The 25,347-nt window shown below is 39.4% G+C and overlaps 1 protein-coding gene across 2 annotated transcripts in view; it reads right to left on the bottom strand.

Annotated features, from left to right (window-relative positions):
• Positions 1-25,347, bottom strand: part of LOC137290318 (dystrobrevin beta-like) — a 146,678-nt gene that overhangs the window by 13,481 nt on the left and 107,850 nt on the right. For both annotated transcript variants that reach the window (XM_067821142.1, XM_067821140.1), the window contains exons 12-14: positions 19,063-19,148; positions 4,433-4,640; positions 247-517 (exon numbers count right to left, since the gene is read on the bottom strand). In XM_067821142.1, coding sequence (XP_067677243.1) covers positions 247-517; positions 4,433-4,640; positions 19,063-19,148 — 565 coding nt within the window. The remainder of the gene's footprint in view (positions 1-246; positions 518-4,432; positions 4,641-19,062; positions 19,149-25,347) is intronic.

Below are 25,347 nucleotides of genomic sequence, written 5' to 3'. Positions count from 1 at the left end.
CTAGCTATATGGCGGTGATCTGTAAACAATCCAGGGATCAACAGCATAAACATTGATCCATGCAACTGGGATGTAATGATGTGTGTCAAACCAGTGAGCGAGCCTGACCACCCGATCCCATTAGTCACCTCTTACGACAAGCATTGGTTACTGAAGACCAGGTCTCACCCTGATCTTCATAGGTCATAACAGTTCAAAAAAAGTCATAGACAGTGTTCCCAACATATAGTTGCTGCTTGGTCTCACCTGAATTTAACTCCTTTACTAGAGACGACATGGCATTAGTGACCGAGTCTGCTGCCACTAACAGGTCATTCCGTAGACTGCGGACATTCCCCCCACTGCTGGGTGTTTGATGGAAGGCTTGTCGAACGTCACCCCCCAACCCAGTCAGAGACATGTCCATGGGTGTGCTCGGGGTGGAGTTCTTGGCTGGGGGAGGGGCTATCGTTGGGGATAACCCACTCCGTGACCTAGGAGAACTATTTGGTGTGGAGCGAGGTGAATTGGGATGATTCTGAAACAAATGAGGTTGGAAGTGGCATTTTACAGAACCCACAATTGATGATGAAAAAAGACCTGTGGAAACCTAACCTGTACAGAATCTCCTGTGACTTTGAAAAGTGTTAATTTTAGCTACCACAGTCAATATTTACATAAACCTTGTCTGTGCCTTTTTCCAGTCAAGACCAAGATATCATAATTAAACTCCTGTGTAAAACTGGGATGCATTTAGCAATATTTCAGTCATATCATGCTGTGCTGGATTTGGTGAATGGAAAGCATACAGGTCTTTGAAGGAATCAAACAAGTACTGTCGAAGAAATGCACACTTTTGTCAGTATCATTTTCTAAGGGACATAACTCAGCACAGCAAATTGTTGAAATCTGTCAGTTGAATCACCATTCAGTGACGCCAACAAAGAATAAATTTTATATCTTTTTCTGTGCTCACAAGGAGCTGGATACTGATACTTGGGGAAAAAATACAGGATACAAATTACATCAGACAACTGAATTTATATGCCAATTATCCTGAATTTTAATCTTGGTTGGGAACCAAAAATATGAGTGAGTGATTGAGTTGAGTTTTACGCTGCACTCAGCAATATTCCAGCTATATGGCGGCGGTCTGTAAATAATCGAGTCTGGACCAGACAATCCAGTGATCAACAACATGAGCATCGATCTGCGCAATTGGGAACCGATGACATGTGTCAACCAAGTCAGCGAGCCTGACCACCCGATCCCATTAGTCGCCTCTTACGACAAGCTGAGTCGCCTTCTATGGCAAGCATGGGTTGCTGAAGGCCTATTCTACCCCGGGACCTTCATGGATCACCAAAAATATGCGTCACTGAGACAAGTCTTCCATTATAAAAGTAATAACAGTAATACTATTTTATTATCATAGGACTTATATAGTGCACATATATATGCAACTAGTGCTTGCTCAAGGTGCTGGTATTTGTTTCCTTTGATCACTGGATGTCAATCTCGATGTCACATCGTATTATCAATCTCATCTCCCTTGGGAATATACAACTGTTGCTGCCACTAGGTGCACCAAGTTTATTGTGGCTCTCTCATCCTAATGAGGAATCCAATTCACAGCTGGGTGGACTGGGACACAAAGTCACAGTACTTTGTCCAAGTTTGCTGCACATTGCTGTACCTGCAACTATGGCTTTGCACATATTCATGTGGCCACCATCTGGCCATCATATGCCACCGGATTCATTGGTTCTCTTTCGTGCACAGGGTTGTGTACTGTACACTAGGGGTTGAGACTCCAAGGTTTCTACACCTGGACACAGGTGGGCTTGATCCTGTTACCTCAAGCTCGCTGTATTACTAGCTTGGAGCTTTAGCCAGCTCACCCACCATAAATAGAAGCAAGGACGGGGGATGCTCTATAACAGAGCAGTATTGGAGAATGATGAAAAACCCAGGCATCAAAGGTCTTGTGATGTGTATGGGTTCGAGTAAGGAGGACCTTGTCAGGACAACAAGGACTTCTTGATGGTTGTTTAACAACAGTGAGAACTTCAAGACATAAATGGAGAACTTGTGTTCTGTCTAATGGTGTTCCAATTTTATTGAAATAATCAAAGATTCAAAGAGGGACCAAACAATCGATCACATTTTCTCATAATCGAACATAAATGATTTTGGAACTACTGTTTTAGAGTTTGAAACACTTGATGATGGAACATATCTTTGAAGTTTTCAGGGCCTGAAAACGTGATTATTTCTTAGAAAAAACACCTTGCTAACTGACAAGTCATGACTGAACATTTCTTGAAGATTCTGGGAAGTTTATGTTCATGACATTAGTCATCACATTAAATCATCCTGTTGCTTCATACTATACTTATCCGTAGTAACAACCAGGATAGGAAATTGAAAAATGACACAAAACAATATTTTTTTGATGATTGTTCGATTGTAATGAAGCAATCATCAATTGTGAGATTTAAACCAATTCCCAACACTAGTTCTGTCTGAAGTACAAAAGACACCACTCTAATTATAACCAGGTCTTCCATGTGACAAGTGAACACTATTCAGCTAAAAGACTACCCCACATTGCTTGTCATACAAGATACTTGTCACTAGGAAGATCCCACAATCTCGCAGTTTGAAGCATTCTTGCAATTCCCAATTGCATTCAGATCGAACCTTATTTCTTCTAAAAGGATTTCATGAAAGACGATTTGCCTTCAAAATTCACAGAAGAAAGCGTTTGTCATGTATTGTCAATGGTAGACTGCATTCGCTAACAAATGTCCTTTTTCTTTTGTTACCGACAAGGAAAATATTGAACTTCCCAGATGAAGCGCAAAGATTCTATTAAAAGAGTATTTAATTGATCTCCCCAGAACTGCCAGTGCTGTGTTAGCTCTGCCGGCCTCTAGTCCTTGTTAGAGAGCTGTAATCCTCTCAGCCATCAATTAATCCTCACCGTAAGGAAATGTCTCGTTTGTCCAAATATGCATGTATAAAACAAATTTGTTTAATTTGAGAAGCAGAAAGATTCAATTTGTTAATGATGATAGTCTTTAAGCAAATTATTTTTCTGCACGTCAGTCCTGAGTGGATCAGAATGTTAAACTGCAATAATAAGGTCCCAATTCCCCCTGGCTGCCGAGGGGTTCACAACAACATCCTTGCCTGTCACAGGAGACAATAAGGGATGTTTGTTTTGCCTCAGGAAACAAATTGTGTCACGGTCATAGCGTGAATCAGTACAGGCTTAACTAAACTCTGTTCACAATTAGAATGACAGATAATTCTCTCACAGCTCTTTCCATTTAATACAGATGTGAAATGATAAGGGATTCCCACGCAATGCATGCATTGCTAACTGGTAATCATGAAATGTTTCACAATGTAGTATTTCATGTTTCTTTACATTACCTTACAGATTATTCCACAGGTCTGGTTACTGTGGGAAAAAAGCCTGGAGTACCCTTAGACATTCAGGCTTTGTAATCAGACTATGTGGCTGATAGGTCAGACGTACAGATTTTGGAAACAGGTCTTCTGATTGTATTACTGGATCTGCTGATTTTATGATCAGATTTGTGTGATCACAAATCTGTGTGATTAGGCCTAAAGATTGTGAGGTAAGCCTGTGTAACTGTATGTCATATGCACACTCTGTTCATTATTGTTGTAACCCAGGTGTCCACCTGACAATCCACTTAAGAGGCAGTAGGATAACCTAGTGGTTAAAACGTTTGCTCATCACCATGAAGACCAAGGTTCGATTCTAAATGGGTACAATGTGTGAAGACCATTTCTGGTGTCCCCTATCAAGATATTGCTAAGATACTGCTGGAATATTGCTAACAGCATATAACTACACTCAATCAATCAATCCACAGTTGATCCAACAACCTGACAGCCATCTCATCCACCTGACGGAAGACCCACCCACCTTGAATCAATCCATCCACATGACAATGCACCCATCCATCCGACAGTCAATCCATCCATATGACAGTCTACCCATCTCTCTGACAGTCACTCCAACAACATGACAGTCAACCCACCCCCCTGACAGTCATTCCAACCACATGACAGTCAACCCACCCCACTGACAATCATTCCAACCACATGACAGTCAACCCACCCATCTGACAGTCATTCCAACCACACGACAGTCAACCCACCCCCCTGACAGTCATTCCAACCACATGACCGTCAACCCACCCCACTGACAGTCATTCCAACCACATGACAGTCAACCCACCCCACTGACAGTCATTCCAACCACATGACAGTCAACCCACCCCCCTGACAGTCATTCCAACCACACGACAGTCAACCCACCCCGTCCGGCAGTCACTCCAACCACATGACAGTCAAAATGAGTCAACCCATTCAGACAACAAACAACCTGCCAGTCATCACATGATGGTCCCACCTTCAGCAGCTTCATGAGACTCTCCAGCTGAACCATCAAGTCCTTCCTGCTCTCCTGCAGCGCCTGCATGCGGCCTTCCAGCTCATCCTTCCGTTGCCGCAGTAGTCGGAGCTCTGCCAGGAGCGTTGGATTGTATTGGGCCTCCTCATTCTCTGCAGCATATGACTCCTGCTCTAGTCGTAGTCGTTGTATCTCTCTCATGATTTCCCTGAAACAGACAGAAATACATATATGTGACAGTCACTCAGACACAGAAGGTAGAAGAGTAAACAGAAGCGTCTGAAATACCTGTCTCACCAGGTAATATTTCTGGCAGAAAGTTCTCACAGGAGATGAAGATCCACCAAAATTTGTGAACCTTGAGTGTCGAGGATATTTTAAGAGGTCCAAGCATTCTAAATTGTCTTCTGAAATGACACCACTAATGAGGTTGGAGGAATGGGATGGAGCAATGGCTTGACAGCAACAAGAGATAACTTTTCCTGAACAAAGAACCCCTCCAACTTTCAGGAAATCTCATCAAGTAACCTATTTTTAATAAACCTGACCTGAACCACTAACCCTTACAAGAAGTTCTTCTGATCAGCAAACTCTTACAAAGCGTTGGTCTCAACCATAAACTACTACAAACAATTAGTTTAAACAATCAACTGGAATGAGCATCACCTCCCCAAACATGTTGGGCAGAACCAAAGGCACATTTACAGATGGAAATAGCCTTCCCACAATCAACCGGTCTGAACCAAAGACATATAAACAGATGGAAATAGCCTTCCCACAATCAGTTGGTCTCAACCAAACAAACATAAACAGATGGAAATAGCCTTCCCACAATCTGCTGATCTCAACCAAACACACATAAACAGATGGAAATAGCCTTCCCACAATCAGTTGCTCTCAACAAAACACACATAAAGAGATGGAAATAGCCTTCCCACAATCAGCTGGTCTCAACCAAACACACATAAAGAGATGGAAATAGCCTTCCCACAATCAGCTGGTCTCAACCAAACACACATAAAGAGATGGAAATAGCCTTCCCACAATCAGCTGGTCTCAACCAAACACACATAAACAGATGGAAATAGCCTTCCCACAATCAGCAGGTCTCAACCAAACACACATAAACAGATGGAATTAACCTTCCCACAATCCGCCAGTCTGAACCAAAGACACATAAACAGATGGAAATAGATACCACAATCAGCTGGTCTCAACCAAAGACACATAAACATATGACACTAGCATTTTACATTCTTGCAATCAGCTGGTCTGAACCAAAGACACATAAACACATGAAATCAGCCTTCCCACAATCAGCTGGTCTGAACCACTGACACATAACAAACAGATGGCATTAGCATTTATAGAAAAAAGCTCTTCTGAAGAAAAAACACAAACAAGCATCAGCCTCCCCACAAACAAAGTTGACAAAACAACAGCCTCAGTACATGACATAAAGCACAAACATCACTGAAGCAGCCTTGTTGCCACCATCATGAAGGTCATGGTCACAAAGCGATGCAGGAAGCGGCCATCAGGAATTAACACAGCAAAACCAACTATACACATCAGCTTAATGCACTAATAAATAATGCAAACTTCATGAAACATTAAATACATGATTCTTTGTATTTCAATAGTTACAAAAATCCATGTTGTCCAGATAATCTGACTGTATAACACTTTCAAAGCTCATCATTGTCATCATTGATCACGTATGAACCTATGTTGCATGGCTGCTCCAAGAACTGAAAGCCTGCCAGCGCTGTGGTCATATATCTCTACCATAATGATCATGATGAAATATTCATCTAATCTTGGCTGTTCATGACAAATTAGATTTTGGTGGTATGACTTGATAATATTCCCCCTTCACATGGTTGTTGCACATGGCGACACTTTGGCAGATAAGGACATTCAACAAGTCATAATTACATTTATTACCGGAGTAACAAAAAGACAACTGAATTCATACGCTTGAAAATTTTGAATATTTCAAATTAAGTGTGACAATTTGGAAAGTTATTTGACATTTACATGTCTTTAAACATGCATTCTTTAAGACTTCATTAAGTGTCATTTAATCAAATTTGGCAGCACCATAAAATGTCTGCCAGAGTACAAGGCCTTCAGTCAGTCTGTGCTTTATGAGAACCGTAGCACGGTGTGGCTCTCTCTCATTTTGACAGTCAAACATCAGGAATGTGGTTTTATAACCTTCTTGGCAGCAAGGAAAAGTAAACCAAAAGTCAGATCATTTAAAGCAGGTGTTATATATACAATGTAGATGTAGAAATATAATTTTGTAATACTCTTGAAACTGATGATGCAATTCCATTGTAGTATTATGGCTGAAGACGTGGCACTGGATGTCGACATCAAGAAACTATTGCTGCACAACAGACATCAAGTAATATTTGTAAACACTCACACTTCTTTATTCAGCTCAAAATAAATATACAAAGATACAGATGAACTGATGTCTTATGAGTGTTCAATCATGTGGTTAAAAATTCTAGAAATTCAATATCATTCATCATCTTATCACAGGACGATAGACAACGGTTTCCTTACAAGCTTGAAATGCATGATTTGGGTAAGGTAGCATGCACCCTGCTCAGCAGAATGTACAGGGACCCTTTTCTGTGAGATTAAAATATTTTGAAAATAATTATCCTAAAAAAGTTCCATACTCCGAAACTACACCAGCAAATCCCGATTAATACAAGATCTTGTGTGAGACACTTTGTCTGGTTTAACACTGAAATAATACAGAATTAAACATATCACAATTCCTGACAAAAACAATGTCCCTGAGAACGATCAGGAATTAGTTATTGATTGTATGATAATAACAAAACATGTCAAAACATTTGAAAGAAAAGCAGGAAATTGGATGAATCAAATTTCGTCTGCAGTGTTAATATAACTCTGTCATTCCTGGATCAATTATATGGAAGAACTGAGCATGTTCTCAGCACTTGCAGTAACTGCCAGCACTCCACTGATCTTGTCCTGCAGAACCTTCAGCTTGAGGACACCAGAATCCTTTCCAAATAGCTATCATAGAATTACAATGATCACATTAGTCTTTATCTTACCTCACACATAAACATTGTTATCTGACTAGATAAGCTCTCTTCAATTATTTCAATGCACTCCAATTACAAGCATGGTACATTTCAATGTAGCCTGCTGCCAATGGCAACTCATTCGGTACTATGAGGTAGTACTTTTTTATTCTCAAATAACAATGAATAATGCATTATGCAAGGAAATTACCAATGTTTCGTGAATGCAAATTGATGGGAGGGAGATAACTCTAAATCTGTTTTTCTTGTGTCGTCTACAAAATCTAGCAATGGTGACTCAGCGACTTTACTAAGACAATACTTGCGGGAAAAACAGCAAGATCCAAGATTTGAAATGTTTCATTCACACAGGTTGGGTGAAGTGTAGGATCCGATATTCATGCTTCAAACAGTTCAAAACTTACACTGAACTTTTCGGTAAAACAAATGCATTGGTCACTGGTCCCTCGGGAGTTGATGTACCCTTGATGTGTGTTGCCTGAAGGGCTCAGGGAACATAAACAAATATTGGGGGTACATCAAGTCATGCCCCTCTTCGTGACCAATGAAGAACTCATAACTTTTAACTATGGAGGTTACCACCACCTCAGTGCTACGATAGCTTTATGAAACCAGCCCATGGTGAGACAATAACAGTGAGTGAGTGAGTAAGTGTGTTTTATGCCGTTTCAGTAATATTCACAGCAGGGGACACTAGAAAAGGGCTTCACACTTTGTACCTATGTGGGGAATTGACCCTGGACCATTGTGTACCACTTTGCCCGTCATTTCCATGAGTGAGTTTACGTTTTTACCAGTTTCAGAAATGTTCCTACCAAATAATAAAGGAAATTGACTTTGTACATTGTATCAAAAGCTGAAAATAGAACCAGATCTCAGGCATAATATGGAAACACTGTACCTGTCTGGCTAAAAAACCTCCTACAATACACTTATAAGTAATAATGACAAGATCAGCACTGGCGAAGAAGGTGGGAGTTTGTTACTAAACATCAGCATACCATGGCAAGGGACAAGGTGTGCTGACATGCTTAATCATATGAATGGCACAAAGCTCAAAAACACTGCACTGGATAGAAATATAATTTCATTTATCAACAACTGAATTGGAACAGAACCAGGTGTCTGAGTAGTGCAGAGTTATATCCCTTGAGGGGCCAGGATCTCCTTGTCAGGGATCTGCATTATGATCTTAGGAATTCAATCACTTGCCCACCCCATACTTGTATGATCACGAGAGAGACATAAAAATGGTAGGAATCAAACCCTTGTTACAAAGCCTGAAGTGAACACTGTGCCCACTGTGCTATCCACCAAGATTCAATCAAGGTAAGAAGAATACATAACAATCTTGCACAGCAAGAGCACTAGCAACTGCAGTTCCACTCATAAATGTTGCCAGCAGTATCACGCTCACTTCTCATCAGATCAAACATTCACTTAATAAAGACGCTGACTCTAACACGATTATCCTGAAATAGGATAAACTTGCGGCCCACGCCACTCTGGACAGACTTGGCTCAGCTGAAAGGCCGAAGTATAAATGGAATTCTTTCTGACAAGGATATCAGCCATTCTCTCATCAGGACTTGCTTCAGGATGCCAAATAATGGCTTCTTTGAGGAAGTTAGTCTGAAGATCTAACAATACCTAAAGACAAACTCCAGCCCCAGAATAGATGGCAACATCAATGCCAGTCTTGATTATTTTATTGTTGTTCAAACTCACAACCTTCAGGCATAGTTTCAATACCAATTAAAGATAATGATCTTTAGATACAAGAAACAACTTTCAGTTTGTAGTCATTTATCAAGTTCAGTGACTTAATCAAATTTGCCACAAGCAGTCATATTAACAGGTAGAGGGTTTCGCGTCAAGCATCTAGAGTGACAGCTTGGTTACAAGTGCCACAAGCCTCACACAGCATATACATTGCACCGTGTTGCAAATGATATATTCCACAGCAACCACTGCACCATGAGTTATATGCACAGCACTGTATCTTGTATATCATGTCTTAGTCCCTTTAGCCTTTTCAATGTGGCCCTTTGGACTAGGGGTTTACAGCCTTTTTGACCTTTTTCCTGTCCTTTTGACTTTCTTGCAGCCCTTTTGACATGTGGCCCTTTTGACCTGTTCCCGTATATCACTGGACCGCACATAGTGCATCATGTAACTCCCATATGGTGCAGTGGCATCATTTACGAGTTCAAACGACACCATATTCTGGTTGCAAAATATACAACCACCCACATGAAACAAATGTCCAACACATAAGTCAGACTCTGAGCACTACATATACAGGCTGCCATTATTTTGTTTCCATGAGTCTGTTTTAGCGAAAGGTTACATCCGAATGGCTGACAGAACCTACACACTACAAGCTGACCTTACGGCAATCTGTCCATTAAAAAAACAGTGCTCTACAATGAAGGACAGGTTTCCATAGTAACTTCATATACATTTCATATTTTATGACAAGAAATATAAATCTCCTTGCACTGGGAATCGGAAGATTGCATTTATTTCTGGACAGCATACATCATTCCCCATATATTGATGGCAATAGTCTCAAAGGTTGTTGGTCGATGACCCTCCATGTGACATTCCATAACATGACCACAGCTGCTAAAACTCTATGCCTGTATTACATGCCACAGTAGACAGCTGCTAAAACTCTATGCCTGTATTACATGCCACAGTAGACAGCTGCTAAAACTCTATGCCTGTATTACATGCCACAGTAGACAGCTGCTAAAACTCTATGCCTGTATTACATGCCACAGTAGACAGCTGCTAAAACTCTATGCCTGTATTACATGCCACAGTAGACAGCTGCTAAAACTCCATGCCTGTATTACATGCCACAGTAGACAGCTGCTAAAACTCCATGCCTGTATTACATGCCACAGTAGACAGCTGCTAAAACTCCATGCCTGTATCACATGCCACAGTAGACAGCTGCTAAAACTCCATGCCTGTATTACATGCCACAGTAGACAGCTGCTAAAACTCCATGCCTGTATTACATGCCACAGTAGACAGCTGCTAAAACTCCATGCCTGTATTACATGCCACAGTAGACAGCTGCTAAAACTCCATGCCTGTATTACATGCCACAGTAGACAGCTGCTTCAGCTTATACCAGTATCAGTCATGATTTGGTATGTTATACAGTCAAGGTCTTATCCATTAGAGTATTACTTCGTGTAATTTTGTTTCCAATTTTTACTGATCAAACTTCAACAAATGCAATACCTCAAGAATCACTGCATCATATCAAACATCACTCCACCCAGCTATGAACGGGTACCTTGATAGGATGTGACAGCTACAGATTACTCGGTGTGTCTAGAGGCAGCAAGAGTTGTACACTCCCAGTGGAGTTGAGACTGATACTACAATGAGCCGTTGATATTGACATCCAATGATCAAGGGAAATAAATGGCAGCACCTTGAGAAAGCACTCATTGCCTGGATATGCACGCTACATGAATATCCTATAACAATAATAACAATAATAATATCAATAACACCAATGAAATTATTTATATCATTGAATTTTCTGTGCCTTTTGACAGCAATGTGATTGGCAAGATTCAGGAAAAGCATGATAAATATGCGGACCTCGCCTTTGAAATGTCTCGCTTGCATCCCACTACAATGTCGTCAGACTCCCCATTGTTCTCGGTGCCCTTGGTTTGGTACCTCCTGATCTCTTGGCGCAGATCAAGAAAGTGCCCAGGTTCTCCACCGGGAGCACAGCCCTTCTGACAATCTGGGTAATGCAGAAGGCTGCAGTGTTGGGGAGTCTTCACATTCTCCGAAACGTTCTTGGTGGGTTCAACTAGGCAGTGTTTCCTGGGAGAAGTCCCATTCGTTGTCTGGGCTGCGTTTGGGGGTCGAGGGCCCTGAGCTGATGATGAGCTTTACCAGCCTGACTGTGCCAGGATCACCCGAACCCTCTCTGCTGCATTCTATCCTAATCTGTAAAATAATAATAATAATACATTTTTGCTCCCATTTCTTCTCTTCACTGCCTGTGAGTGCTACCTGAGAAGTTTGTCAACTGACATCACACTCCCATGGGGAGGGTAATAAAGAAAGGATATTGTTTAATAAAATATAAAGTGATTTTTCATCAGTAAAATCTTCAAGATCTGTCTCCATATCTGCCAAGATCTGTTGAAAGATATCAAATGATTTCGAGCTGTGCTCCGGAAACGAAGCTCATCCCTCTCTTTTGAGACTTAGTCCGAATCGTTTCCAAGGAAACTGGGAAAATTAAAAACGACAAAAATCTGCAAATAGCAAAAGGTACCACTCTGGGGTCTGCCACACATATCTGCCAAAGTTTTCCAGAAAGATATTAAGATGTTTTTGAGTTGTGCTGCGGAAACAAAACACACCTCTCAGTCCAAAACGTTTCCATGGAAACCTAGGAAATGATAAATCACAAAAACCTCTAAATAGCAAAAGGCCCCACTCTAGGTTCTGACTGATATATCTACCAAGTTTTGCAGAAGAATATTGAATGGTTTTTGAGTTATGCTCCAGAAACGATGCCAACTCCATCTTTAGACTAAGGCCAAAACGTTCCATGGAAAAAGAAAAAAAAATGAATATGACTAAAAAATCTGTAAATAGCAAAAAGCACAACCATAGGTTCCGTTTATTACATTTACCAATTTTGGTATCAAAATATTGAACTGTTTTGGGGTTAGGCTATGGAAACAAAATGATTATGGACAGACGGACGGACAGATGAATGGATGGACAGACAGATGAGGTGTCTACTATATACCACTTCATTACATGCCGGGGGATAAAAATATGACAAGCATCTTGGGCGGGGGATTTTGTCTGTGCATTTGTCCATCAATAACCTCTAAATCCAACCCTTCTCTCTCTAATACCTGTTCTTAATTGGCAATTGTATTTTTTTTAATGAAATATGGACTCTAGTAGTTGGTGAGCATCTGCTTCAACTGTCTGTGGAGACATATTGATTCAGCATAAGTGATTGCCGCTACACAACTGTCTGTAAGCCATGCTCAACATGCCAGCACCTGCCAGCTCCAGAGTTGTCAATACAGGTGCTCCTGACTACAAGCGGCTCCTTGGCCCCTGTGAGCACATCATTGTTCATGTAATGAGCTACTCTAAGGCTGCCAGAGAGTGCAAACACAAGTTTAATAAGACATTTAAAATGCAATATTAAACTGGTTAAACTTGAACATGTAGCGGTCTTCACTGTCCTTTCATTGAATGGGAACAAGGACACAAAACCTGGAGAAGATGTTCCTAAGTTAGATAGAAAACCTCAAGACCTGTAAAGCTGGCATGACAGGAGGTCAGTGAAACAACTTGACTTGTTTCCATTCAACAAATGGCACAGATGTCAGGTAAGTAGGGAAAACACCCGCAAATGTTCGCGCATACAAGTTTAAAGTTCCCAATCAACACGCCCTTTGAGAGATCCAAGGCACGTTGGGACCATTTGAAATACTTTTTAGGAGCTATAAATGGACGGCCCCTTTCACTTTCTCGTTTGAAATAATTATAGATTTTTCTAATAATCTCTTTTGCATCAGACGACAAATTGGATGTGGACATTTCTCTGTGTAGATGTGTGTGCACTTCGTGAAATGCACATGCTTGAAGTCATGTGACATGATCTGCCGAGCATAATATAAGTCAGTGAGTTTGGTTTTACACCGCTTTTAACAATATTTCAGCAATATCACGGCGTGGGACACCAGAAAATGGACCTCACAGCATAATTTAAGGATTTGACATGTGACCTGCCTATTTGCATGACCGGGTCACTGTTCTGGTGAGTAGCTCAACACCCTTGACATGTGAGGTATTGTTGTAACTTGAAATAATGACAGCTCTCATAGACAACTTTCTTTTCATCAAGTGATAAATTATGACAAATAAAATCCTCAATGGTAGAAGAATTATAAAGCCTCTTACCAAAGTGGAAACGGACAGCACTTATAGTTTCAAAGTTAAGTTACCAAACACCATCCTGAAACATTTTCTGCCAGACTATAGGATTTGGGCATGCCTAAGGGAGACAACCCCGTACATAGACTAGGAACACCTTTGGCATAAGGTGTCCAGATGTACAAGAACTATTCATGACATTTCCTATAATGGGTTTTCAACCAATGACCTGATCCAAGAGGACAACACTTTGACCAAAGACATTGCTATAAGATATGTCCTGAACTTCACAGTAGGGAGTTGACACCTATCTTGCTGAAATAAGAATGAAAAAGCTCAACATCGGATCATAAATAAGTAGATTGGAGCCACAGAATTTCTGATTCAAAATTCAAAATCCAGTACTGTTACATGGTTGATTCAGTAGCAGGCAGCCTTTAGCTAGTTACTGGACTGTAACTAGAAGTCAAGACCAACCTTGAAGCTTCTAGAACAGCTAATTCGGCCTGGGAAAGAACCTTCCAGAAGGCGTTCAGACTTTATAAATGTGGCATGGAATGATAAGCAAGAGGAATTAGTTCACTGAAACAGATTGGTGAATATTGTCATTACCATCTTTACTGATCTTTCTCTTCTTTCATTGAATTTGCACTGCCACTGTCATTCCTTTGCTGCTAATTTGCATAACTTGTTAACTTGTAGGGGTGACTATTAACGAGAAACAGCTACTGTGGAAGCTTTTTATCTCGTTGAAATGTCTCATTTTAAGTAATTTCTCAAGTGAATGTATCGTTATTTATAAATATAAAAACATCAAGTAAACAGTGAAAACATTAACTCAGAGCATTAACTGTTCACACAATTAAAAAACACAAAACATATACACGGAATAAAAAAATTGTGCTACACATTTATCAACAGAAGTCAATTACTAACCTATTGACATTCACATATATTATCAACACATCAATAATTTTTCCTTTGTACTATCGATTTATTCCTATCAGAGATTGGACAATTGCAATCCATTGATAGTGTGATGCATCGTTACAGCACTATTAATTTATGACACATCTTTTTTGTTTGTGGTTGTCACAGTTCTTTCATACAGACTTGTTTCGATTTGGAAACTTGACATGACCAAAGAGGTTAAACCTGTCAGCATGTTAACTTGGGAAATACATCCTCTGTGAGATGACTCTTACATATATAATGACCACCATCTTGGTTCTCAGGATCAAAAGTAGTACTATTAAAGCTGTCCGGTTTCCTAACAAACACCATTATGACTTTATTCAATAGGTACTTAAATGGAACCAGTTCAGCTTCAGATGTAGACAATGTCACAACAGTAAGATCACATGGAAGTGACAGACTGATTTCTTTCAAGGATAATCATATTTATCTTGGCCCTACCACACACAAAGGTCCAAATCTTCAAGCAGTGAGCTTCACTAAGGTATATGCAAATGGCAGCAGAATTATCCCAATCTAATTTCACTTCCTCATCTCTCAATCGGAAGATTAACTGCCCTCCTATTGCAGCCATGTTATTCTGCAAGATGGCCATGCTGAAATTAGATTACTTCCAGGGCAAATAATGTGATTTCCTTAGCTTTGTAGTGCAGTAGAGGACGTGAATTGAGATGAGCAACAATCACTACCTTGCCTTAGTCCCTCACCCTCAAACAGCAGATCTCTCATTTCATTACAGTGTGCAACTCTTTGCTGAGCAAAAAAAAAAGAAAAGAATTTGTGTTTTCCAAACATGATATGCTCCTTGCAACTGGTTTCTTCTCAACCGAATCATCAAATAGATCAAGCTTCCACTAATGAAGGCCTGGATGTCAATAATCTGTTCTTCATGTCCACAACTAGATGTGATTTTATATCTCTATAGCTGCTTAATGAACTTATTTCGTGGGTTTGTTTGCAATGATTACATGGAAACATATTTCAGAAATTAGTTAGCAAATTTTACTGAAACTCATTTTGTTTTATATGAGTTTCTCTGAAAAGACACCGTAGGTCAATGTTCCTTGATACACCGATATGATCAGTGACGACAGGCTGATGTCAGTCTGTTCCACAGTCAACATTACTTCAGTTACTTCATGGTGAGGTGTAAATCCATATGGAACACAAGCATAAGACTCTTGAGACCTCTTCTGACCCCAAAACCATATGGAACACAAGCATAAGACTCTTGAGACCTCTTCTGACCCCAAAACCATATGGAACACAAGCATAAGACTCTTGAGACCTCTTCTGACCCCAAATCCCTAGGGAACACAAGCATACGACTCTTGAGACCTCTTCTGACTCCAAATCAGTAAGGAACACAAGCATACGACTCTTGAGACCTGTTCTGACTCCAAATCAGTAAGGAACACAAGCATAAGACGCTACAGACCTGATATGATGCCAAATCCCCTTGGGAACACAAACATAAGACTTTCTGACCTGTTCTGACCCCAAATCCCAATGAGAAGACAAGCAAAAAGTATTGAGGGTCTGTCCTACAGGGAAATCCTCTTGGAAAAGTCACATGGCATACTGGACGTCTGTTCAGCTCGTAAATCTACAATGGAAGACAAACCTGAGCTGCGGGGAAGCAGGAAGTTCTCATCTTTGTCACTGAACATCCTCACCTTTCTGATCTGGTAAGCAATGCTCTGATTGGTCAGTGGTAAAGTCATTCGGATGTCATTGCTATGCAGTAGCAAGACCTCAAATCCGATTATAATGAGTTTCGAGCAGAAAAACAAGAGAAATGGGTCACAAAACACTCTTGAATTCAACAGGCAAACATACACACAGACCATGAACCATCAACAGCGTAAACCTGGAATTCAAATCTAGCAACTCTATGCACACTTTGTCCAACAAGAATTGTGTGTTTTCAAACATAACTAGTTTAGATAGGGAGACATTAAAAACAGTTTTATCACCTCCTACATACAAACTGAGCTTTCTTTACTGTGCCATTAACACAAACCACAAGGCATATTGTCCCTGAACATATATATACAGTTAAAACAAAAACTACACTCTTCGAAACACATACTTAGCAAGGATAATTGCCCATGTCAAACACAGTGGAATAAACTCTAAGTATACTGAAATTAGGACCCGACTCATGGTCTTTTCGTTTTGCTGCACTTCCATACATATTTAGCGATACATATCAGCAGTGCCAAAGGGATGTGTGTTTTTTTATGCTATTTTGATGAAATGTCCATTAATGTGGTTTCTGAAACATGTGAACATTCTCCCACAAGTAATACACTCATGAAATCAGGTTAAGCAGGTCTTTCATCTCTTCCATTAATATTTAGTGTTGATTACTCTGTTCTACTATAAAATTCATGATATTCAACACCTTTGTTAAGCAGCCAAATCCCCCTAAGCAGAGTCAAAGAGTCACCCCTGTAAATGGCATTTCAGTCATGCCTGCATCAGTCACAAAATGTCTGTCAGGAATGATTAAACCTTGGATGACCACTGGTAATGACCTGACAAACACACCTGCATGTCCTGATTATGTGCTTACCTGTCCATACTGATAATGCACCTGCCTACACACATACACATACATACCAATAATATGTGTAACTCCATGTACTGATAATAGGTTTACATGTAACTCCTAATAATGAACATACCTGGATGTACTGACATATGACAATGTGTTTACATGTATGTACTGATGTATGACAATGAGTATACCTCTTTGTACTGATGTATGATAATGAGCATACATATTTGTACTGATGTATGATAATGAGTATACCTCTTTGTACTGGTGTATGATAATGAGCATACCTCTTTGTACTGATGTATGATAATGTGTATACCTCTTTGTACTGATGTATGATAATGAGCATACCTCTTTGTACTGGTGCATGATAATGAGCATACCTCTTTGTACTGATGTATGATAATGAGCATACATATTTGTACTGATGTATGATAATGAGTATACCTCTTTGTACTGGTGCATGATAATGAGCATACCTCTTTGTACTGGTGCATGATAATAAGCATACCTCTTTGTACTGATGTATGATAATGAGCATACATATTTGTACTGATGTATGATAATGAGCATACCTCTTTGTACTGATGTATGATAATGAGCATACCTCTTTGTACTGATGTATGATAATGAGTATACCTCTTTGTACTGGTGCATGATAATGAGCATACCTCTTTGTACTGGTGCATGATAATGAGCATACCTCTTTGTACTGATGTATGATAATGAGCATACATATTTGTACTGATGTATGATAATGAGCATACCTCTTTGTACTGATGTATGATAATGAGCATACCTCTTTGTACTGATGTATGATAATGAGCATACCTCTTTGTACTGGTGCATGATAATGAGCATACCTCTTTGTACTGGTGCATGATAATGAGCATACCTCTTTGTACTGATGTATGATAATGAGCATACATATTTGTACTGATGTATGATAATGAGTATACCTCTTTGTACTGATGTATGATAATGAGCATACCTCTTTGTACTGATGCATGATAATGAGTATACCTCTTTGTACTGATGTATGATAATGAGCATACATATTTGTACTGATGTATGATAATGAGTATACCTCTTTGTACTGATGTATGATAATGAGCATACCTCTTTGTACTGATGTATGATAATGTGTATACCTCTTTGTACTGATGTATGAAAATGAGTATACCTCTTTGTGCTGACGTATGATAATGAGCATACCTCTTTGTACTGATGTATGATAATGAGTATACCTCTTTGTACTGATGTATGATAATGAGCATACCTCTTTGTACTGATGTATGATAATGAGTATACCTCTTTGTACTGGTGCATGATAATGAGTATACCTCTTTGTACTGATGTATGATAATGAGCATACCTCTTTGTACTGATGTATGATAATGAGTATACCTCTTTGTACTGGTGCATGATAATGAGCATACCTCTTTGTACTGGTGCATGATAATGAGTATACCTCTTTGTACTGATGTATGATAATGAGTATACCTCTTTGTACTGGTGCATGATAATGAGTATACCTCTTTGTACTGGTGCATGATAATGAGCATACCTCTTTGTACTGATGCATGATAATGAGTATACCTCTTTGTACTGGTGCATGATAATGAGTATACCTCTTTGTACTGGTGCATGATAATGAGCATACCTCTTTGTACTGATGCATGATAATGAGTATACCTCTTTGTACTGGTGCATGATAATGAGCATACCTCTTTGTACTGGTGCATGATAATGAGTATACCTCTTTGTACTGATGTATGATAATGAGTATACCTCTTTGTACTGGTGCATGATAATGAGCATACCTCTTTGTACTGGTGCATGATAATGTGATTACCTGTACATACTGACGTATGATAATGTGCATTTGTATGTACTAATGTTTGATATTGTGCTTACCTGTATGGACTTCCGTCACAATATGGCTGAAATATTGCCGATGTTACGTTAGATATTAACTCACTCACTCCACTCACTCACTCACTCACTCACTCACTGTATGTACTGATGAATAATAATGTGTTTACCTGTTTTTGGCCTCCAGCTGGGAGATGAGTTCTCTCTGTGCCTTGTTGGTGTCTAAGCTGAAGTTGAGTTCTGTTGGACTCTGGGACTGAGAACAAACAGGGAGCATGTTAGGTCAACTTCAACACATTTTTCAGAGGTCATCAGTATGAAATAAAAGCTGAATGCACAGGTTTGACAATTCTTCCATGTTGGTGAACTCGTTTGCACAGTAATTTGACAAAACACCCAAATCAGACAGAATCTGTGATTTGAGTCACTGTCTTCAAATCCTAGTTCAGCTAAGGGAGACAATCCTACAAGGATTTGCAATGCAATTGATGCACATGATATGCAATGCAGAAGCTACAAAATGTGAAAAATAATCTGCTAAGGGAAACATTGTACCATAGATTCCCATTACCTCATCATGAAATACAACACAAATCCCGGTATTAGAGACTATGTTAAGGCCCTGTAGAATTAGTTGAAACTCCTCAAGGTTAATGACATGTCAGTGCAGTAGTCAGGTGAAACTGGGCCTAACATCGACACTTAATCACCAAGGCCACCCAATTCCTTCACCAGTCTCTGACACCACATCCCAAGGTGAGTTAGTTGCTTCTTACATAGAATTGACTTACTTTGTAGAAATAACAGCACAAAAACTGCAAACTGGTCAAAGATGTTTCTCATATAGCAACATATGCAATTGCAGATCAACGAGTACTGACTCATTGGAATATCTATGCAACTATTAAACATAAACATATCAGTCTCCATTATTCAAGAAAACAGTTCCCAATGTGCATAAATGGCAACACAGGGTAATAATTACATGAATGAAGCGCTTAAAATTAGAGATAACACCAGATGATTGTGAAATGTGCAAGCATGTCCTTCCTTGACACAGCAGCCAGCACACCTAAAAGTACATCGAAACAATTCCAAATCCAGTTTACCATACAACAAAACCTGAAGTTACGTCTTCCACTAGTGCAACCCTGAGTCAAGTATCTGATACAATACATTGCAAGATGTCAATGTCTCACTTCACGAGGAAGCAAAATATTGGCACAGGCTGTACCTTGTATTTATAAGCGACCAGATTACCTGCCAATTCCAATCAACCATGGGGTATATTACCGCAATATTCTACACCCAAAGATACAAACCATCAGCGCCATCTTGAAGGAGACGGTATATACACACATCATTATACAACACAACATAACAAATTTCAAATGAAAATCAATGACACTCCCGCGTAGATGGCAGCTAATTTGTTGTCATCAGCATCAGAATCAATCCGTTAAAGAGAAATAACAATAGCTTTATGCAATATACATGGCGATTTCTGAGCCACCAAAACAGCTGGGAAGCTCGAGTCGAATTGATGTTTGGATCCAAACTAATGAAATCACAACACTGAATAGTATCATGTGAAGCTCTGCAAGAAGGAACTGAAGAGCATGAATGAGTGAGTGAGTGAGTGACTGAGTGAGTGAGTGAGTGTATTAGTGGTACTAATGTATGGCAGTATAGAGCTGGACCAATGATTGTTTTCCATTGGTGGCTCATTACAGTACTGGTAACCGCAAATACTGCACGGTAGTACTGTACAGGCCCAACACAGACCTTGCACTTGTCTGGTCAATTGTAGGTGATTATCTCAGAACCATGGCGTCTGTTCACAAGAGATGACCAAAAAGAAGAGAGATATCCCTTATTTCTGAATGTAAATTGACTTAATGTTGCACTAGAAAGTATTTATTGTTTTAGAAGCACTAACAAAGATTACATTTTTAACTAAAGTTAAGTGCTGAGCTAAATTTTGAACAGTACCATGCAGCATGAATTTTGTAGGGACAAGGGCATATGAAACATTCACTATGCATCATGTCTTTCGGTCATGAAAAACCTGTTCATTCCAAAACATAAATTCAATTATTAATAGTGATCTTTGATAGCCATGTCATACTACACAAAACATCAAAAAATTGAATTCTAAATGAAATTCTGAAAATTCTTTTTAAAAAGTCTGTATCAGGTGGATTTTGAAACTTGTGTTGAACAAGTTCATCCAGAAGGAAAATGAAAGAATAATGCATCATGTTTTATTAATTAAATTCATATGGATAAACTTGTGTTTTCTTGTCTTTCTTTTTCAGAGTTTTCTTTTTTACACTTTTGTCTGGTATCAGCTTGTTTTAATTAGTAGAGACTGTATTAAACTCAACCAGGCCAGTGCCTGCCAAATTGTAAAGGGCCAACTTGGAACTGTGCACTGGGCCATACTTCTTTGCCTGTACTGGACCAGTTCAACGCCAATGTGCATAATAGTACAGACCAAGTTCCGGAATTCCTTGAAAGGGACAAAACTGGCCCTGTTATGTGATGTTAGCTGGGACCACCATTCTCCTGTTCTCAGAGAAAGACAGAGGCTAGTTCATCAACTACAAGCTACCAACCCTGTAACCATGACATGCTGAAACTGTGTGTTCAGAATCCAAATGTATATGTCAATTTTCATGTATTGTTTGAAAGCACCACTAACATGTCCCAATCCACAAGCTCAAGATGCAACCCTTGATCTCCTTCACAATATCACCAATGTTGTTCCCTCCAGTGTAATAACACAGTGTATCACTCAATACTTAACACATACTGTAATAGATGTCAAAGAAATTTGCTTTCATTCACCAAGTTGTTTGTCAGTCAATACTGTACGTCATCTCCAAGGCAACCCTTCTAAATGGGTATCTATATCTACCATTAGCATGATTTCCTCCTTCACAGAAGTTACTCAATCAAGCAATTATGTGGAACCCCATGAGAGAAAGATGAACAATACTGGACTAAAACATTAATGTAAATTAATACTAACCTCTAGCACTCGACTGACAGATGCAAACATTAGACACAATGTGCTAAGTCACATGCACCAACAACTCATCATCAGGTACGGATAAGTGATAAATTCAGTGCCAATAAATTCAGATCTAAAACCTTCAACGAAAGCAGTACAAAAAACCACTGCATATATTTTTGAACAAAGCTTTCACCAATTGAGACAAATCAATGGGCAAAGATTTCAAAGATGCCTCAAGATAGGTATTCGCCTCTGACCTCAAATCCATTCTTTTAATCGATGAAAAATCAATAGCGGTTAAGGATTTTTTCAAGGACAGGATAAAGCCAGTTAAATGTTGCATTGAATAGAGACTAACCATCATCTGAGTAGAAGTGATGCCTGGCCAGTGACGGGATGGAATGTCGTGCTATAGACAGGATGACAGGACAGTTCCTACTGCAAACGACATCTTGTTCAGATCAATACCTTCTACTGCTGAATTACACTGTAGGTCACACAAAATGAATACATAGCACTTTCATCTGGCAATTATTGTCACGGCTGATGGATATTATTCAGGCATAAGCCAAGCATTTATGAATGGCCTAAAACAGACTTACTACAATATAAGTCTCCAGTTCTTGTTTGATTTGTCCAGATATCTAGTCATCTTAGACTTGTTGAAAGGGCATTTCACTACAAGTCATGGGATCACTAATATTGTCTAGCAGCAACTAAACCAAGAAACCATAATTCAGACATAGTCTAACCACAGAATGAACTAATAATTTTGAGGACACCCAGTCTAGACAGAGACTGAACAAATGAATTGAACAACAACAAGGTCTCGACAGAGACTGAACTGATGAAGTGGAAGACAGCACAGGTTAGACAGAGACTTAATTAATGAACTAGAAAATATTTTAAGCTAGGAGACTTTTGCAATAATCTGGATGACAACATGGGCCAGACACATCCTGAAATATTGAGCTAAAAGACCATTTAGGTGCAACAGAGACTATAACAACAGACTGAAATAATGAGCTAGAAGACACTTGAGGCAAAGGCTTCAGCTATGATTTAGAAGACCCCATGAACTTGACAGATACTGAATTGAGCAACAAGAAGGAAACATGGTCAAAACACAGACTGTTTTAATGTGCACTATGGTCTGGAGAAACACAGATTGGAGAAACACTTTATACTATCGGCACTGTCAAGAATTAGACCTCGGAGCCGAGTAATCAAAACACAGACCAACATAGACACAGACCAAGACAAGGCACCAAAGTCACAGACACACACAGAGCCAAACCAAGTAACTGTTAAAACCTACATGGACGTTTCCTCCTAAATGTATATATAAGCTGGTATACCTTTTGCAAGATAATAAAATATACTCTTCAATTATCCCAGGCAAATGACAAATTATAAGTGTTATACATGTTGCATCTGAGACATGTTCTGGGCAAGGAAACATTTATATCAACTAAAGGGTGTATTATATTCCCATATATGTCTCCACTTTCCGAGCATCAGGGACAACGTGGTTCAGCATCAGATTAACTCAATACATGTCCACCAAAACGACGGATGCATCTGAAACATGCTCTAGACTGTATGGAGCACATGAATTAATGTGCCTCCACATTACCCTGCTATCATCCGTACATCAAGAAAATCTCTCTGTGTAATTACACCAGCCATCAATATTCACAACCTATGTCCAATAACCAGGCGTTGTCATCACACAGCATATGTACATGTCATCCATTGTTATGAGATACATAATTATACCAGCGACAGGCTTGTTTGTGGTCCAGAGAGTTACAGCCTTAACAATCTTGTCTGGGGTAGTCTTACATCAACACACACTCCATCAATAAAACATTGGTGGGATCTGGTCACTGAACACAGAATTAAAGATGAATAATACCTTTCACACTAGGCATGTTCTGAAAGCTTGCAGTGAGCATGTCTGTACAAATCTGTAAACATGCTAGTGTATTGTTGTTGTTCTTTAAAACCACACTCAGCAATATTCCAGCTATGTGGCAGCAGTAAATAATCAAGTCTGGACCAGACAATCCAGTGATCAATAGCATGAGCATCACTTGATGCAACTGGGAATATAATGACATGTGTTGGATTATCTGCGTGTGAATGTGTGGACTCCCTGTCTTTGTGTGTGTGTGTGTGTGTGTGTGTGTGTGAGTATTAATCAATCTCTGTTGACAAAGTGATGTCTAACAGTGCTGTCACTTCTGTTCAGTACAGGCATGTGTACACACTTTCATGAAACTCTTGATGTAAATTGTTGAAACATGGCTCTGATATGGCATTTATCATCCTAATAAAACACTTGTTTTCTCCTCAGTTTCTTACATTTCTTTTGTTTGCTTTTCACGATCTAAAATGGGTTAATGGAAAGCATTACAACACCACTTAGACATCTAAGAACATTTATACGGTTGGGTGGTGATGTGACACATACTGAGTACGAAGAACACAGACATCACACTAGGACCATGGCCTAACATCCGTTATTTAGTAATGCATTGATTTAACGCTAACACAAGTATCCTCTGAAGATTTATACAAATTAGGATGCAATGAGTCTGAAAATCCTGAAACATATTTAAAACACATCATTGTTTGATTAGCAGGCTGCATTATTAGGATTGTGACCTCTGTTTGCAAGTGCTTTGTCAAGCTGATTTAGACTGTGTAACAAAGTGTAGTGAGTGAGTGAGTGAGTGAGTGAGTGAGTGAGTGAGTGAGTGAGTGAGTGAGTGAGTGAGTGAGTGAGTGAGTGAGTTTAGGTGGTATCAAAAAGAAAGAGTAGGGGTGTGTTTGAAATTTTGCAATAAGGTAAAAACTCCATTCCTTATAAAGTTCTGCGCGGTGACCCAGACATTCCCATCTACAATGCTGTGACACTTCTGGAAGGGTATGAAATGAAGGTGTGTGAGCATGAACATTGTGACAGGGAACTTGCTAAAAGATTGCACAGATTGAAGCTAAGAAAACGCTCGATAATGGAAGTCACAGAGATATTCAGTGTATGAGTCTTGGCATTTACTGAGTGAGAGACATGTTTATTTCTTCTTCCAAACTCAATTTTATCTTCTTTCTTCATCTGAGAAATACTTGCACTTTTTTCCTTGCTTTATGGACCTTTTATGGGAAAGGATCTATCGGCAGTTGGGATAAAAGAAATTGAATGTATTTCAGTAGTGTTCTTCTCAAGCAGAGGTCAGCTGGTACTAAAAGAGCACAGTCTGCACAATAGGTACTGCTTAACCAATCTTGTAAAACAAGTTGTGCTTCTACGCATCCTGTCAGGTCAAAGAATAACAAGTAACTATATTTTCAACTTCAGTATCCTTGCTTTATGTAACTTAAATCATATAAACAGTTGTCTGAAAACTTTGTATAACCACAAGACTCCAAC

Source organism: Haliotis asinina, chromosome 7, assembly GCF_037392515.1.
Source record: "Haliotis asinina isolate JCU_RB_2024 chromosome 7, JCU_Hal_asi_v2, whole genome shotgun sequence".
Classification (NCBI taxonomy): Eukaryota; Metazoa; Mollusca; class Gastropoda; order Lepetellida; family Haliotidae; genus Haliotis; species Haliotis asinina.
Note: the sequence above shows the minus strand (reverse complement) of the source record. Positions and strands in the feature narration are given on the sequence as shown.